Source organism: Amblyomma mixtum, unplaced genomic scaffold, assembly GCF_055824585.1.
Source record: "Amblyomma mixtum isolate Tamu unplaced genomic scaffold, ASM5582458v1 scaffold_20, whole genome shotgun sequence".
In the NCBI taxonomy this organism is placed as follows: domain Eukaryota; kingdom Metazoa; phylum Arthropoda; class Arachnida; order Ixodida; family Ixodidae; genus Amblyomma; species Amblyomma mixtum.
In genome coordinates, this window is record NW_028317717.1 from 1,241,836 (window position 1) to 1,260,371 (window position 18,536).

The 18,536-nt window shown below is 45.9% G+C and overlaps 1 protein-coding gene across 1 annotated transcript; it reads left to right on the forward strand.

Moving 5' to 3' along the window:
- Positions 1 to 2,067: 2,067 nt before the first annotated feature.
- LOC149324743 (uncharacterized) lies at positions 2,068 to 16,798 on the forward strand. Its single transcript, XM_089565296.1, has 2 exons — positions 2,068 to 2,242; positions 15,344 to 16,798. The coding sequence occupies exons 1-2, from the start codon at positions 2,068 to 2,070 to the stop codon at positions 16,525 to 16,527; spliced, it is 1,359 nt and encodes a 452-aa protein (XP_089421422.1). The 3' UTR covers positions 16,528 to 16,798.
- The last annotated feature ends 1,738 nt before the right edge of the window (positions 16,799 to 18,536 follow it).

Below are 18,536 nucleotides of genomic sequence, written 5' to 3' on the forward strand. Positions count from 1 at the left end.
TCCATCTTCCTCCCTTCCCGTTACGGCGAGGTTTAGGTGTCCACCGAGATATGACAGATACATTTCCTTTCCTCAAAAACCAATTTACCGACGAGCAAGGCGTATTTGTCCGCGTTTCAGATTGGTCCAAATTGTCGTCACGCCGCTGAGCTGGACGCCATTTTCTCAAAAGTAAAAGGGAGGCGGACAGAAACAGTAAACACGGCGGCCAGCGGGGACAGCGAAAACGTGAAATGGAAAAAGACGACACACGCAAAATACAAAATCACAGATCTCGACCGATTCATTCGCAATATCATCGTTTTTGTCATGCTGATGACAAATGTGTTACCCACGAACCCTGTCGGCAATGCATTTGTTATTTTTCGCTCACCACAAGCAACGCACTATTTTCTGTCACGGATGCAGGCTGCGCAAAAAAGAGCGCTAGCTTTGACAGCGTTGCACCTGATGTATGAAACGGAGTATAGGTGTGAGCGATTTCGCGGAGCCCCAGAGAGCCCCTCCTGCGCATGCGCCGCCGATTCCTCCACTGCGCGGGTGACTCATCGGTGCCTTCGCCGCTACGCCAGCAGTGAATTCTCCAGGAGGAGTGACGTCACACGGCGCACAGCTGTGGCGCGTGGCCACCGCCGATTCCTCCGCTAGGCGGGTGACTCAGGTGTCGCCGCCGCTGCGATTGACGCGCCGTTGCTGCCGCAATTCTTCTCGGGGTGGCCATTGGCCTAACCAAAGCCAGTTTTTTGGCACAACGCTGTCAATGTCTGCAGCCCACATTGCCTCATCACCCCACGTACCTATAAGCGCGATTCAGGCCTCCACTGACCCAGGGAGCCAGTTATGCGCACTCCCTTTCCTTAAAATGGCACAACGTTGTCAATACGAACGCATGCAGCACACATCTGTATCTACCGCCACGTTGCTTAAAGCACGATGGAGGAGTGCACTGTTCCAAGAGGGCAGTTATGCGCCATCACTCTGTTTTCCAAGCTCCCGCTCCAGTTGTTTCGCAGCCTAAAGCGCGACTAAGGTGTCCACTGCTGGTTACAACGGACTACGGCGACGGCGACAACGACGGCAATTGCGACGGCGGCGGCGATGCCGCGAAACGCAGAAATTGAAGGCAAAAAGCTGCGCTCTAAAACTGTTAAGTCATCACAGCCAGGAGGACTGAATGTTACCCTTGAAAGCGAGAGCATCGTCTAGGAACTTTTAAAGAAGAGAAGCAGCGCCTAGTACAAGTAATGTTTTGGGGCTTCAAGTTCAAAGAATGCCATTTGTCGTTAGCTTATAAGCAAAATTGACCGACTACGCAATTAGTGAATCTTTCTCCTAAACTGCGGCTCGTACATAAACACCTAATTCAATCTGCAGAAGCTAACCGCATGTCTTGAAAGCTCCAGATTTTTTTGTAGTCTTAAACCGACATATTTGATCATGCAGAGGAGGAAGTGTTTGAGAGTAAATTATAGGAGCCACCAATTCACACTGGTGGTAAATATGTGTTCAAGAAATGACCATATTCGCTTCTTAATACTAACCTTCGCAGCATAATAACCAAACGTGATTCCAAACAGCCTTACCTGCTGACCATCCAGTAACGTAATTTTACTTTTTGAAACGTGACTAAAATACTCTACTCTAGATTCTGTAATTATTGGCTTATGGGGCTTAACGTTCCAAAGCGACTCAGGCTATGAGAGACAACTGAGCCAACATGGCTGCCGATTGTGTAATTTATTTATATTTATTTTTTATATTTATATTCTGCAGAGAAACACTGGACACTTGCCGTGGTGGCGGTGTTCGAACCTCTGCGTAGCACTTCCTAATCGTCCCCATTCCGAACATAGCAACTGTTGTATATGTGGATTCGGTTCCGGTTTGGGGATCACCTGCCGCCAGTGGCACCAGTGTCGCTATGTGTATATATATGACTGTATGTGGCAATAAAGGGAGATTGTTTGGTTGCTAGCAGTTCGTGCACTTGGACGGCACCCGCCGCAACAACATTGGCGACGGGATCATTTCGGGGGGCGTGACTTTCGCCGCTTGCTTTCCGGCGCCATGAGCATTTCTGGAATCGCGCCGCCGCCCCCGTTCCTGCCTGTTCCTGATCGACCTGCTGTTGCGTGGCCGCAATGGTTCCGCATCTTCGAGAACTACCTGCTTGCTTCGGGGGCCTGTGACTGCACACCGGGTCGTCGCAAAGCACTACTTCTTCACAGCCTCGGCGTAGAAGGTCAGCGCATATTTTACACATTACCACTTCCATCGTTGGACAACGCCTAGCTCGGTGAGCAAACTGCTACTGAGAAAGCGTCGCAAGATAGCAAGGGCACAGGCGATACAAGGCCTGAAGTATCGTCGTACGATATCGCAGTCGCCGCGCTGCACGCTCATTTCTCGGCAACAAGCAATGTTGTTGCCGAACGGCATCGTTTCAGTAGGCGAGTTCAGCAAGCTGGTGAATCAGTGAATGAGTACATCACTGCATTGCGGGAGCTTTCTGCTACATGCTCTTTCCCTGTCGAAGAAGATTCACTGCGTGACCAGTTCGTTGCTGGTATTTCGTCTCGGAGCTTGCGCGAGCGTCTTCTGCTTGAAGGATCGTCTCTCTCGTTCGCTTGAGCAGTACTACTGGCAAGGCAGTTTGAGCAGGCGTACAATGATCTGCAAGAATTTCCTTCTGTAGATGTTGGACGCATAAATACTCGTGGAAATACGCCTACGTGTACACCAGAATCCGACGAGAGCTCGAAGCGGTCGCACAACCGCCAGTATAATTGTTACCGCTGCGGTTCATCCCAGCACAATGCAGCATCAGTTCGCTGTCCAGCCAAAAGCAAGCGTTGTCACCATTGCGGTGTCATGGGTCACTTCCGCTCTGTTTGCCAGAAACGAGGCTCCGCTCCGGTGCGTGAGGTAGACAGCCAAGATTCTCCTAGCAAAGAAGTTTTGAGCATTCTGGCTGTGACGACGGCCGCTCGCTCCGCTGTTCACGTCACAGTTTCGATTGGCCGTGCGGACATAAATTTCCTTGTAGATTCTGGGTCGTTAGTTTCCATTGTTGCACACGATTTTTTTAAGCAGTATTTTGAAGGCCAAGTACTTTTGGCCCCGACTGTTCGGTTACTGGGCTATTCAAAACAGCCAATTCCGGTTCGTGGCTGTTTCTTCGCTGACGTTACGTACAAAGCTAGCACAACAAGCCTTCTTTTGTACGTCGTAGAACAAGGCACTTCACTCTTGGGTATCGATGCCATCAAGGCCCTCGGTCTACAGATTGATGGGTCATCTCTTCAATGCCTTGAAACGACGCTCACTTCTAATTCTCGAAGGGAACAGCGCCCTGACCCGACGAAAGCCGTGCAGGATATTAACCTCCCAAAGGTATTAGTTGGCGAGTTTGGATCTCTTTTCGATCCAGGCCTTGGCCTCGCGAAAAGTTTTGTGCATCACGTCAAAACGCGATCCACGGTGCAGCCAGTGCAATCCAAACTTCGGCGCCTTCCACTCTCGCTACGACCATTGGTCTCGGAAGAGCTCCATCGGTTGGAAAATATGGACGTGATAGAGAGGGTGGAGGCATCTGAATGGGTGTCACCCATTGTGGTCCTTAAAAAGAAAGAGGGAGGTATTCGCCTCTGTGTAGACCTGCGACAAGCAAACAAAGCTGTCGTAATAGACAGCTTTCCCCTTCCTCATACAGAAGAGCTATTGCATAGTTTAGTGGGGGCGACAAATTTTTCTAAGCTAGACCTCGCATCAGCTTACCACCAGGTCATGCTTCACCCTGCGAGTCGCGATTTGACCGCATTTTATTTGTTTATTTATTTATTTATTTATTTATTTATTTATTTATTTATTTATTTATGTACATACTGCAGACCATGGTTAGGTCCAAGCAGGACGGGCACTGTACAGAATGAGTAAATCAGAAAAATCACATGGCAACAAAAAGTCACATGGCGAAAAAAAAAGAAAAGAAAAAGAAACATGCATACAATTACAAAGCATGGCTGATGTCAAATATGTCAGTGTTGGTCCGTGTGGGGCAGAGAGTTCCAGTCCGCTATTTGCGCGGAAAAAAAGAAAATTTGAACAGATTTGTGCGTGCGAAATATGGTGCTAACATGCTGGTGTGATAGTGGCGTGTGCTTATTGCGGGCTGAAGGAAAAGATATAATGACGGGTCAAGTCCCAACTTACGGTTGAGCAAGAGGGAAAGAAAATCTAAACGAGTACCTTGTCGACGACACTCAAGGCGGGGAATACCCTGAAATTGCATTATTTCGGAGGGTGAATCAGATGCGGAAAATTTAGAGAACACAAACCTAACTGCCTTCCTTTGTATTTTTTCAATCTTCTTTATGTTGGATGCCATATGCGGATCCCAGACTACACACGCGCATTCGAGTTTTGGCCTGATCAAAGATAGATAACTAAGAAGCTTTACATTGGGAGGGGAATTCCGAAGTTTATGTCTCAGGAAACATAGTTTTCTGAACGCAGATGAACAGATGTTGTTAATGTGGGTGTTCCATGACAGATCATGAATGATTGTCACACCCAAGTACTTCACCGAAGTGACTTCCTTAAGCGGGGATGAACCAAGAATATATGCATGTTTTATCGGATTTCTTTTACGAGTAATGCAGAGAGAAACAGTCTTCTCCGGATTTAAAGCCATTCCCCAACGACTGCACCAGTTCACTATATTAGTGAGGCTATTATTCAGGTCTATTTGATGACGAACACTGGAAATTTCGCGAAATAACACACAGTCATCAGCATATAGTCTAATCTGAACACCGGGCAAAACTTCATTGACAATATCGTTAATGTACAGTAAAAACAGTAAAGGCCCCAGAACGCTTCCTTGGGGCACACCAGATGTGACAGGAAGAGAGCCGGATTGTTGTTCACCAAGAGCAACGTATTGTTTTCGGTTATTCAAATAATCACTTATCGAAGAAATAAGAATACGCGGGAGGCGAATGAAATGTAGTTTTAATATTAGGCTGCTGTGGGGGACTATGTCAAACGCCTTGCTAAAATCTAGAAAGATTGCATCAATCTGACCATTAATATCTAATACTGAGGCAAAGGAATGAACTACAGATACTAGCTGCGTCACGGTAGAGTAACCTTTCCGGAAACCGTGTTGGTGATTTGTTAGCACCGAATTACACTCTAAAACTTCGTTAATGCGGGTGGCGATAACATGCTCCATCATCTTGCAGCAAGACGAAAGTAATGATATAGGGCGGTAGTTTCTTAATACGAGCCGGTAACCTTGTTTAAAAATGGGCACAATTCGGGCTGTCTTCCATTCACTTGGCACTTTCGCTGACAACAAAGAGGTGCGAAACATAATAACAAGAAACTTGGCAACAGATTCGGCATATTTACGGAGAAAAATGTTTGGAATATTGTCGGGGCCGGACGATGTTTTAGTTTTCAAATTTAGAAGCATTGAAAGCACACCTTCATAAGTAATAAAATTCGCTTCAGAGGGGTAGGCAGGTGCAGCATCAAGTGTGTATGGTTGTGACACCGTGAATACGCTGTGGACGTATTCGTTGAAATGGTGAGCAATACCCTTTGATCATTTACCAACGTATCAGCAACTAATAGTTCAGAAACCGGTTTCTTTGTGTCACTTATAAATCCCCAGAATTTGCTAGGGTCATTTTTTATGAAGTTTGGGAGAGATATTTTGAAGTAGTAATCTTTTGATCTACGTACTGCGCCCGCGAGTGCCTCTTTAAGCTCCGAGATCAGATCAGGTTGCGCGTGTTTTTTTTTTTCAGTCGTTTTATTTTGCGCTTAAGGTGAATAATGATCCGATTCATCCAAGGCGTTTGCTTATGAACATTCTTGCGCTTTGTAGGCACAAAATTATCTAGACAATAATGGCAGATTTCCTTGAATTTGGTACAAAGTGCGCATGCGTCCGTTCCATCAAAATCTATAAGGCACGTTTCCAAGTGGTGTATTATGAGGGCATCATCAGCGCGCGTGTAATCTTTGAATGTACCTACTTGTTGCTGTTTGCGTACGCTGCGCGCGTGAAAAGGTATAGCAATGCTCACAAGATGATGGTCACAAAGCCCTTGCTCAACCGATACAGTACAGTCACTGAGAGCACGAGGTACAAAAGCCAAATCTAATATAGAATCACGACTGCGGGATTCATGAGTCGGCTGGCGTACAATCTGGATTAAGTCATGTGTGAACATTATATTATAGACAGAATTCACAGGTTTCTTAGAGCCGATACATTCAAGGCGGTCCCAGTCAACACCTGGAAGATTCAGATCGCCGATCAGCAGTATTTTATTCTTAGTGTACTTTGACATATGGATTTGTAATTTGACTAGGTAATCATCATTGACGTCGGGGGGCCTATAAAGCGCATAAAAAATGAAACCATGACCCCAGCATGACAACTTCAGACACAGGCATTCAAGATCGAGGACGTCTTCGATTAAGGCGGATTCAATTTGGTTTTTGACAATAACAGCTACACCGCCTCCCCTTGAGGGCCGGTCCTTTCTGAATACCTTGTATGAGGGCGGAAAAACGGCGTCATCACCTATATCATTATGTAGCCAAGTTTCTGTTATGACGCATATGTGGGGATCGTATTCGAGCAGTAAAATTTCAAATTCGTCCGCCTTATTTACAAGGCTTCGGGCATTGACATTGATTATTATAACTCACGAAGGCCTCTTTCGTTTTAAACGAGTGTGCTTCGGACTGGATTCAGCGCCTTCTGCATTTCAGATTATGATGTCCAAAGTCCTGCAAGGATGTAACGGCGTGCTCTTCTATATAGATGACATTATAGTCTTCGGGCGGGGCCGGCAAGAGCACATACATAACGTTGCAGCAGTACTTAAACGCATTAAAGAGGCAGGACTCAAACTGAACAGCAAATGTATCTTCGATACGCACGAACTTTCATTTTTGGGTCACAGGATCACAGCAAGTGGTATTGTTCCGCTGGAGGAAAAGGTTGCTTCTATCAAGGATACACCGGCACCCACCAATGCAGCCAGCCTTCGATCGTTCTTGGGACTGGTCGAATACTACTCTAGGTTTGTTCCCAACATTGCCGATATGGTTCAACCGATGCGCGTTCTGCTTCGAAAGGGGCAACCATTTGTTTGGTCTGGCGAGGTAGACTCCAGTTTTCGAAAGATCAAAGAGGCACTTGCGTCCAACATAGTCCTGTGGATGTTCGATGCATCTCTTCCAGTTGTTGTTTCCACTGACACTTCAGACTGTGGGCTTGGAGCGGTTCTCCAACAGGTGGAGGGAGAGAAACTGCACACTGTCGCCTTTGCTTCTCGAGCGCTTTCATCTGCAGAAAGGAGATATTCAGTAGGAGAACGCGAAGCGCTTGCGTGTGTTTGGGCGTGCGAGAAGTGGCAGGTTTATTTGTGGGGACGCCATTTCACGTTGCTTACTGACCATCAAGCCTTGGTCGCATTGCTGCCTACTCAAGGGCCAGGAAGGCGTCCCTTACGGATAGCACGGTGGGCGGAGCGCCTACTGCAGTACAACTATACAGTAAAGTACCGGAAGGGTTCGCAAAATCGAGTAGCAGATGCGCTCTCTCGTCTCCCTGCGTCACCTTCTCAGGAAGAAGAGGCTTTACCAGATGAAACTGTATCAGTTGCCCTTATATCTTCTTGCATTACCAAGGAAGAGTTTGAACAGGCCCAGTCGGAAGACAGCACACTGCAACGAATCAAGGCCTACATTTAATCGTCCTGGCCTGCGCAAAAATCTCTGCGGGTGAGCTTCAACCTTTCTTTACACTTCGCGATGAACTGTCAGTGGTGGACAATTTGATTTTGCATGGCGAACGCCTTGTGGTTCCCGCATCACTTACAGCGCGGATAATTACCGCTGCTCATGAGGCTCACCCTGGAATTGTACTAACGAAAGCACGTCTGCGAGAAACATTCTGGTGCCCAGCCATGGACAGGCAAGTCGAGCTAGCTATTCAAACGTGTAGTATATGCCAGGCAGCCGACAAGAGCACGAAAGGTATGGCTGTACCATTGAACCCGGTCGCCTTACCAAAGGAACCGTGGCTAATGCTGGGCATGGACATTGTTGGTCCATTTGAGAGAGCACCACACGATTGTCGATATGCGATCACGCTGGTCGACTACTTTTCTAAGTGGCCTGAAGTATACTTTTGCAACCAAGCCACAACACGTACAGTAACAGGCTTCTTGGTGTCAGTGTTCGCACGTGAAGGTTACCCAGAGGAAATTGTTTGCGATAACGGGCCACAGTTTTCATCTCGAGAGTTCCAAGCTTTTCTGCAGGATCGCGGCATCCGCTTGCGGCATTCGTCCGTATACTACCCGCAAGCAAACGGACAGGTAGAATGGTTCAACAGAGTTTTTAAAAGCTTTGTTCAAGTGGGTACACTCGAGCAGCGTCCCTTATGCCAAACGGTAACAAAATACTTGGGCATTTACCGTTGTGCGCCGCATGCCACAACTGCAGTTGCCCCAGCACTTCTCCTGCATGGACGTCTGCCAAGGACTCGGCTCCATGTCGTTGGGTATCTGTCAGCAATATTTGCAACCGACCCTAGTTCAGAGCTCCACCGCCTACGCGAGCGCGTGAAGCAAAAGCAGCAATCCAGTAAACTATACACAGAGGCTTGCAGGGCAGCAAGGGAAACCAAAGTGGATGTTGGTGACCTTGTACGAGTACGCAGACAGACAACTGCTTTTAAAGGTGACCTGGCTTTTAGCCGCCCAAGAAAAGTGATAAGAAAGCGGGGGCAATCGTCTTTTCCAACTTGATTATGGAAAAACGTGGAACGCTTCAAAGTTGTCAAGGATGCCACGAGCTTCTGCATCTCTCTGTGGGTGGGGGGAAAGGAGTGATACAAATGACACCGCTAGGGAAAGCAGCTTACCGCCTACCTTGGAGAGACCCGTTTCAGAAGCGCCAATCGAAACTTCAGCTGTGGCTGCTGCGAAGCAGCCGCCTATGCCACCAGTGACCGGCTGTGAGCCGGAAGAGGCTTCGCCTGCCGCCAGTGGTTTCTCAGAAGCATCGGCACCTCAGCGTAGGGTACAGCCATCAAGGAATAGACGACCTCCAGACCGCTATGCACACTAAGTACAGAAATACACGTTTTGCAGTGAACATGAACCTGTCACAATCTGCACGACTGTTGAGTTTGCTGACCTTGTGAAATATGGACATAAATGGAGTTGTATCTTGTTTTCCTCTTTTTGTTTTATATTTTTGTATCAAGTGCATAAGACAAGCACATTGTTGTTACTGTAAATATAATTCTGTAAAAGAGCACTAACGTACTACCACCACTAAATCACTAACCCATGTAGCTGTTTTTTTTATAAGGAAGGGAATATTTTGTATATGTGGTTTCGGTTCCGGTTTGGGGATTACCTGCCGCCAGAGGCACCAGTGTCGCTATGTTTATATAGATGACTGTATGTGGCAATAAAGCGAGATTGTTGGTTGCTAGCAGTTCGTGTACTTGGGCGGCACCCGCCGCTCCAACAGCAACCTCATTCGAAACGATTTGGTTTGGCTGACAAAATTGCCGCCCCCCCCCCCCGCCATCTTATTGGCAAATGCAATACACCGCTCGATATGGAAGCTGCTTCGTAACGTAATCTTTTGTGAAATGATTCATTCGCTAACCTCATCGTACTCCAGCTAACCACCCTCCCCATTTTGGTTTTTGGCTACTTGAACTATTCATCCATAGATTGCACTGAAATGATACACTCCCTATCAAAAAGTTGTGTGTCACGGATCCGTGGAGAACACTCGGCCCGAAGACTGGACTGGTACTTATAGAATAGACTAGGTGACAGGTGTATGGACACAGACGCTCACAAAACACAGACTACCAATACACACGACCCGGGAACATCCAGACTACAAGGAAACGCGGTGGTCGGCAGCGGGAGCGGTAGAACGCAACGTTGTCTCTCCCAGTGATCGTTGTTACTCGCGGTCCTCAAATGTTTTCACAAGCAAGCTTGGCACCATCGTCTCCGGCAACCTAAGCGGCAACCATGGACGGCGCATTTGCGAAGGTGCGCTGAAATTTGTTCAATTTTCAGTGCATTGAAGACTTCACAACGTCTCTGCGGCGGTAAGCCTAACGGTGGCAAGGCCTGTGCCGGCCGCCTTCAGGGATTCCATGGCTATGCGGGACCCAGGCCAAGTCACCGGCGGCGATGCCACCTCCCTAAGGATCGTAAACATGGAGGGTGAGGAAATTGAGGAGTCCCTTTCCAGCGAGGAAGAATATCTGCAAGACATGGTTCGCGCATTGCGTGGGCGAAAAAAGTAGAAGGCTTCCAGCGAAGCCAACGCGGACGCCGGCCAGCAACAAGTGGCGAGACGCTCTGCGGATGCGCAGCTGCGTACCTAACCAAACAACCTCGGTGGTGGCCGCAGCACACGCCCCGGATCGGCAAAGGGGAAATTATCGTGGTGTTCAATCCACGAGACACCATCAACCTTAAGGGTACCTTAGGTGCTGGTCAAGCCAGCGCTGCCGTTCGCAGCATCCTCGGGGACGCCATAAGTGGGGGACGTGCAATGTGGCCCGTATGGGACCAAAACGTTCTAGTGTGCACACTGAAATCTCTCGAAGCAGCGGAAAAGCTGCTCTGGTACATTATGCTGCCCGTTGGAGGCTGCGCCCTTGCTGAATAAAAGTTTTATGATGCAATAAGCTTATAGAGGCTTCATCATAGAATATCATACCATTTATTGATATATCACCAATTTGTATGATATATGACATCTCTATGATGACTGTATGATTTTACAGCCGAAGCAGCACAAATTGATTGGGCCGACAGTGGGAAAAGAGTGGCGAAAACTGGCATGAATATTGGTCCTACATCGGCATTTGAGCAATCCGAGACTTTTTCCAACCATGGCCCTTCATTCATGCGAAGATTGTGCCTATACTCAGCCAGTCTAGCCACCAGCATTGCCCCAACATTCAGCCAGTCTATCCACAAATGGCCAACGTTCGTGCCAAGACTATGCCCATGTTCAGCCAATCTATGAATAATGGCCCGACATTCACGCCAATAGTATGCCCACATTCAGTCGATCTGTCAATAATGGCCCGAAATTCGCGCCAATAGTATGCCCACATTCCGCCAGTATCAATAATAGCCCCAGGTTCGCTCCGACTTGTGCCCACTTTTCCACCCTTGATCTAACTTTTATAGGTGGCATATCAATTGGCACAGACAGAGACAGGTCAGTTGGCAGAGACAGCGGCAGCAGGAGCTCTTTCGACTAAACTTTCTGCAACTGCATTACAGGTATCAATTCCTGATCTACCGGTGCAACACCATCATCGTGTCGCTGTTATCATCGACAACTGTAACGGATTGACATCGACGGACTGACAAGGCTGTCACGCCCCAGCGTGCCAGGAAGCAACACAGCCACCAGGGGACATCAGGGATAAAAGAGCCAACACTGGAGAGCAGCCCTTTCAGTTGGCAGAGACAGCGGCAGCAGGAGCTCTTTCGACTAAACTTTCTGCAACTGCCTTACAGGTTTGAGCGCATTCTGTGACTTACCCTCTCTACTACAAGTGACCTTTTTCCGCTGTCGCTGCCAACTGTGTTTTGAGTGATTTGAGCATGCCGAGTGAGATAGAAAAACTGCGTGATCAGCTGCGGAAACAATTTCGCGCCGAAATTGCAGCAATGCGCAGTGCAATAGAAAGGGATTTACATAAAGAAACCCGTGAGCTATCGCAGAGCGTATATTTCTGCAGCAAGAATTATGATGACATGTCCGCCGAACTCTCAGCACTAAAGGAGGATTTGGATTGGATTGTAAAACGTTTATTGCCAACAGTCTGAAGGGCATATAGGCCCCCCGCCTAAACGACGGCCAGAAGGTCTTGGCTCCTGGCGGCGTCTTCGGCCAGTTGGACGACTTTTGTTTGAGTCTCCGGATCGGAGCTGAGTAGGAGGAAAACAAAACGTTAAAAGAAGAAAACGCTGCGCTATCTGCTGATCGCGATAGCTTACGGAACATGCTCCTTGCTTTTGAGCTTCGGCTGACCGATTTGGAGCAATACTCTCGAAACAGAAACCTGGAAATTAAAGGGCTTCCCGAAACTGACAACGAAAACCTCCCTGACATACGCCAAAAGATTGGAGAAGTAATCCAAGTGCCCATAACAGCTCAAGATATTGAAGCCTGCCACCGGGTTCCGGATAAGAAGTTGACATGCCAAAATGTGATAGTGCAGTTTCGCAACCGATCCAAGCGTGACGCTGTCCTGAGTAAAGCAAAAGAAGTCAAAGCCACAACTGCTGATCTTGGTTACACTGATCTTGGTCAGACTGAAAGTTCTGCCGTGTATATTAACGAACACTAGTGCCCCACTCTGAAAAAGCTAATGAGCCTGACTGTGGCGCGGAAAAAGGATAAAAAATGGAAGTTTGCCTGGACAAAGAATGGCAAAATTTTCGCCAGGCAAAATGAGACTTCCACAACTGTGCGCATCACCTGCATGGGCGACTTGGACAAGATTGTCTAAGCCGCTGGTGCTGGTCACGCAGGCCAATACTGCCATCCTCAGAACACTATGCTATACCTGGAAAACTGTTTGCCTTGCAACATTCCTTTACAGTCTTGTACACAGAACAGTTTTTGCAGTCCATATAAATTCGCGATCTCTTATATCTAAACAGGAACATGTTTCAACCTTTCTTGATGAGTGCCGCATTCAGTTCGATGTGATAATGTTCACAGAAACGTGATATCGGCTAGAAAGTGACATGGTATCTATAGACGGGTACAGTCATTATTTTTTAAACAGAAGTGAATTCGTGGGGGGGGGGGGGGGGGGCGTTGCGATGCATGCCAAGCGAAACATATCCTCCGACATTTTTAAACCATTTACGCGGATCACTAGGGATTATGAATCGTTGTGCGTACAAGCCGAAGAACAGTTGTTTACTGTGGTATATCGGCCGCCAACTGGCCGCCATAGCATATTCTTTGAGTTCGTTGAAGAAATATTAGACTGTTGCAGATAAAAATTATCGCTTGCTACTAGGCGGTGACTTCAATGTAAACATGCGCAGTGATAACGTTCATTCTTTACACCTGAATAATATAGTGACTTCGTGCGGCTTCAAAAATGTTACTTCGAGACCAACTCGCGTTTCGCTGACTGGACAATCATTGCTTGATCAGTTCATTGTAAACGCAGACACAGCAGTTGAAACTGCGGGCACTATAAGCTATGACATAAGTGATCACAGTCCCATCTTTATATCATATTCAAGCAATCTCTCCAAGAAAAAAATGCTTAAGCCTCCACTAACCTCTCGGTGCCTATCGACAGCAAACGTAGGTTCTTTTCGCGTGTGTGTTTCAGACGGTGACTGGTCTCTTGTATATGAGAAAACAAATGCGAACGATGCCTACAATGCATTCCTCTCTATTTTTCGCGGTTACTATGACACCTGCTTTCCATATAGACTAGTGAAATCGAATGGAAGTATAAGAAAGCCTTGGGTTGGGCCCGATCATCTGAAAATGATAAAGAAGAAAAACAAACTTTTCAAAAAAATTCCTGTACACCGGAGAGCCATCTGCTTTCTTAACATTCAAGAAATGCAGAAATAAGTTAAATGCGGAGCTAAGGAAAGCGAAGAAATTGTATTATAATAACCTTTTTACAATTACGTTAAAGAGTCGTCCTCATAAGGCATGGAATGTTATAAACATGGTGTTGAAGGGCCGAAATCCAAGGTTTTCAGCGGCAGAATTTCTAAGCAATACACACCTCTCCGGTGTTGACTTAGCGGAACACTTTAATACTCATTTTGTCAACTTGACAAATACACAAGATAGCCTGGAAGCAGATTTCACCTTACCATCTCGCTGCAGTGACACTCTTTCTTCAGCCGACCGATGAGGCAGAAATCTGTTCCACATTTCTGAACTTACATAACAGTAATGCCAAAGATGCTGACGACTTGCAAATAAAGCCGGTTAAATACGTTATTGATATCATCGCACCCTATTTATCATATATATTTAACTTAGTACTTGTATCAGGCTGTTTTCCAACCGCTAAGAAGAAAGCAAGAGTGTCCGTTATACATAAGGGGGGCGAAAAGAATGATATTAATAACTATCGACCGATATCTATACTTCCTGTATTTTCAAAAGGACTAGAAAAACTAATATTTGTGCGTATTAACATCTTTTTCTTGAAGCATAGCTTACTAACCGACTGCCAGCACGGTTTCCGGAAAGGCAGGTGTACTGAAACGGCTTTACTTACAATGAAAGAACTTATAATTAACAACACTGACAACAACTACCTTACACTCGGCATATTTATTGACTATATCAAAGCTTTTGACCGCCTAAATCATCAAATATTATTACACAAACTGTTTGCATATGGCTTACGTGTTGTATGTCATTCGTTGCTTGAATCTTACTTATGTGACCGCCAGCAGTGTGTTTCTATTGACAATATCTGCTCGTCTTTTCAAACAGTTACTTCCGGCGTACCATATATAGCCTGTTTTCAACAGCGTCATATTAATGACGCTGTTGAAAACAGAAGTATATCATCATTTGTGCTTTATGCTAATGATATGAGCATGTTTGTTTCTGGCAAACATATTAGTGCAGTTCTAGCGGAAGCTCAATCTGAATTGCTGAAAATTTGGGATTGGTCCAATCTTAATGGACTAAAAATTAATACAACTAAAACTAAAGGTGTACTGTTCAAAGCCAGAAACAAACATGTGGACATAAACCACCCTCTTGTACTTGGTCCTGGAGTGATAACAATAGTTGATAAACTTAAAATATTGGGTGTAACCTTCTCCGCTGATATGACATGGACTAGTCATATCGAATCATTATCAAAACACCTATCAGCAGCAGCAGGTGCAATATCACGATCCCGGCAGCTCCTACCAATGAAAGCCAAACTCCAAGTTTACCACGCTCTTTTTGCTTATCGAATTAATTACTGTGCACTTGTGTGGGCTACAACGACCCTTAAGAATCTGTGCATTCTTCATCGTTTGGAAAAGAAAGCTTTGCGCTGCATTGGCAATCTCCCACGACTACATGCAACCGGCCAGTTATATACAGATTTTGGCATTATCAATGTGATGACTGTGTTCGAATTCCTCTTAGTCTACTCGTTGTTCTTTTCAAGTGAAGATTTTAAAGCATTTTTAACCGCTTCTTCTTGCTCAACTAGTCAAAGAAGTCACTGGGCACGGTGGCATTTCAGGGATGTGGTCACGTAATCCGTTCCTCTTCATTCCGCAGTTGTGGATCGGTGTGCTGTTGGCCATCGCCAGCTGCTTCGCCGGGCCGCCTGTGCATGAAAAGGAGTTCGTCATCCAGAACATCACCGCCTTTCACGTGGATCCTGTGCTTCATCCGACGCCCTGGAATTTCATGATAAGACAGTCAGCGGCTACACGCACCGATGACAGCGTGCATGACCCAGGAACAGCGCCACCACATCACCAGCCTATAAATGACCCACTCAGGACCGGCGCGCCCACTGGGCACGGTGGCATTTCAGGGATGTGGTCACGTAATCCGTTCCTCTTCATTCCGCAGGTGAGGAAACGCTACGCAAAATGTATTCGTTCTAGTGATCCCTTTCTATTTCTGCTGCCGTGCCCACGGATGTGTTGGTTCTTCTATCGAGTTGCTCTGTACTTGAAAGAATTGTTAGTGCTGGATGGTGATATTGAAACAAATCCGGGTCCCAATAATGCACAACTTTCTAAACAACTGGAAGATATAGCTGCAGACATCAAAGAGATAAAAGAAAAACGGTTGACTGACATAGAAACTAAACTAGACGCAGTATCCAGACTGGAAGCCAAAATCGTTCTCTGTCAAGACCAGCTCGAATCTATGAATCGTGTAATTCAAAACCTGGAAAACAGAATAGATGACTTGGAAAACCGCAGCCGTAGATCGAACTTAATTGTTTACGGCTTCAAAGAAGAAGAAGACGAGACTTCTGAGTCCCTGGAGCGTGATGTTAACCAAAAGATCATTCAAGACAAACTTGAACTCGCACCAGTTACCATAGAGCGCATTCATCGTTTGGGAAAACCTGCAGAGAACAAAACTAGGCCTGTTATATTCAAGCTCCTGGACTCTCGTCAAAAAACCGAAATTTTAAAGCAAGGACGTAAACTTAAAGACAGTGGTATATCGATCGGTGAAGACTTTTCATATAAAACAAGAGACATAAGAAGAAATCTCTGGAACAGTACCAAGCCGAACCGCGATAAAGGCGACAAAGTTTCATTAGTTTTCGACAAAATTTTTATCAACAGTCAAGCCTACGTTTGGGACTATGAAAAGAACGACAAGGTGCCTTTGCGAAAAAACTATCGTACGAAACAGACACGACCCTTAACGCCTTCAGTGGTGCAGTCAACTCCATAGATCACGCAATTCTAAGCCATGAAAAGGTCTCTGCTTCTAAATACCGATTTCCCAAACATAAACGTAACAGAGGTCACAAAGGAATTGCTACAGTGACAGTGAATAAGCATCTCCGAATAATTAATGTTAACGCTCGAAGCGTAGCCAATAAAACCGAGCAGCTTGAAATCCTTCTCCTACAACATGACCCTCACGTTGCGGTTATAACAGAAACTTGGCTGCACAGCGAGATTACCGATGACCTCATCTTTCCACCCTCGTACAAGGTATTTCGCAAGGATAGGCCCTCGAGAGGTGGAGGAGTTGCAGTACTAATCAAAAATAATATACAGGCTGTTTCGCTAGAAGATGTACCTGATGTTGAGTGCCTTTGCATGAAACTGTTTTGCTGGGGATATTGCTTTATTTTGTATGCGGTTTACAGGCCTCCTAATGTAGCACAAGATTATCTAACTAAGTTACAAGTTCACATGTCAAAGTACAAAAAGAGTAAAATATTGCTATTCGGTGATTTCAACTTACCTGGCGTTGACTGGGAACGTCTGCAACCATGTTCCGGGTACAAAAAAAACGTTGATATTGTATTCGACATTATGTTCACGCACAACTTGTGTCAAGTGGTTCGCGAGCCAACCCGCGAATTTCGCATGAGTAATTCAGTGTTGGATCTTGCATTTGTTCCCCATGTTTTCCATGATTGCAACGTGTCTGTCGCACCAGGACTTTCAGATCATCATCTTGTTAGTGTTTTCATTCCCATAAAACCGCTTGCCAAGACAAAAACATGTAACGCACATCGTATCATGGACTTCACACGTGCCGATGACGCCTCAGTTATTGAGCATCTTGAAACATGCATCGTCGAATTTGATGGAACCGACGCCTGCGCACTCTGGAATCAGTTTAAGAAAATGTGTCACTATTGCCTTATAAATTTCATACCTGTAAAATACAAAAACATTCGCAAGCAGACGCCTTGGATGACACGCAGTATCATTCATCTCAGACGCCGAATCAAAAGGCTAAAAAAGCATCGCGCACAGCAGAGCACAATCAACCATTTAAGAGAAAGCCTCGCCCTTGCTGTACGCCGTTCAAAAGATTATTATTTCAAAACAACTCTGCCGAACTTCATAAAAAACGACCCGGGTAAATTCTGGCGCCACATTAGCGATAAAAAAGCCCCTATATCAGAAATGACTATCAACGGTACAACGGTTACCAATCAGCCTGCCATTGCTCACCATTTTAACGATTACTTTCACAGTGTATTTTCTCAACCAAAACCGCACGATGCACCAAGCACAACTTCAGCACATCCATCTGAAGTTAACTTCATCTCGTATGATGGTGTCGTTTCAATGTTACTAAACCTGAAAACTAAATCATCCCCAGGGCCCGACGATATTCCTAACGGTTTTCTTCGGAGGTATGCTGAATCTCTGGCCAGGTTTTTGGTTATTATATTTCGCGCGTCATTGTTAACCGGGTGTGTACCTGAGGACTGGAAGATAGCCCGAGTCGTACCTGTATTTAAAAAAGGCGACCGCCTTCAGGTGACCAATTATCGACCTATATCCTTAACGTCATCTTGCTGCAAATTAATGGAACATATTGTCGCAACTAGCATTAATGAATTCTTAGATCGCAACAACATTCTGACAGATTACCAGCATGGTTTTCGCAAAGGGTTTTCCACAGTAACTCAACTACTTTCAGTTATCCATTCATTTGCGGCATCACTTGACAATAACAGCCAGATTGACGCGATCTTTCTAGATTTCAGTAAAGCGTTTGACAAAGTTCCACACCACAGCCTAATTCTAAAACTAAAAACTATTGGACTTCCGCCTATTTTTATTTCCTGGATAAATGATTATTTAACCAACCGGAGTCAACATGTTTCAATAGGTCGGCACCAGTCTGGCTGTCTCCCAGTCACATCAGGTGTGCCACAGGGAAGCGTACTGGGTCCACTACTCTTTCTAATATACATTAACGACATCATC

Coding starts and splice junctions, on each gene's coding strand:
- LOC149324743 (XM_089565296.1), top strand. CDS start 2,068: ATGAGCATTTCTGGAATCGCGCCGCCGCCCCCGTTCCTGCCTGTTCCT. Junction 2,243..15,343: donor TCACAGCCTCGGCGTAGAAG/GTCAGCGCATAT, acceptor GTGGCATTTCAG/GGATGTGGTCACGTAATCCG.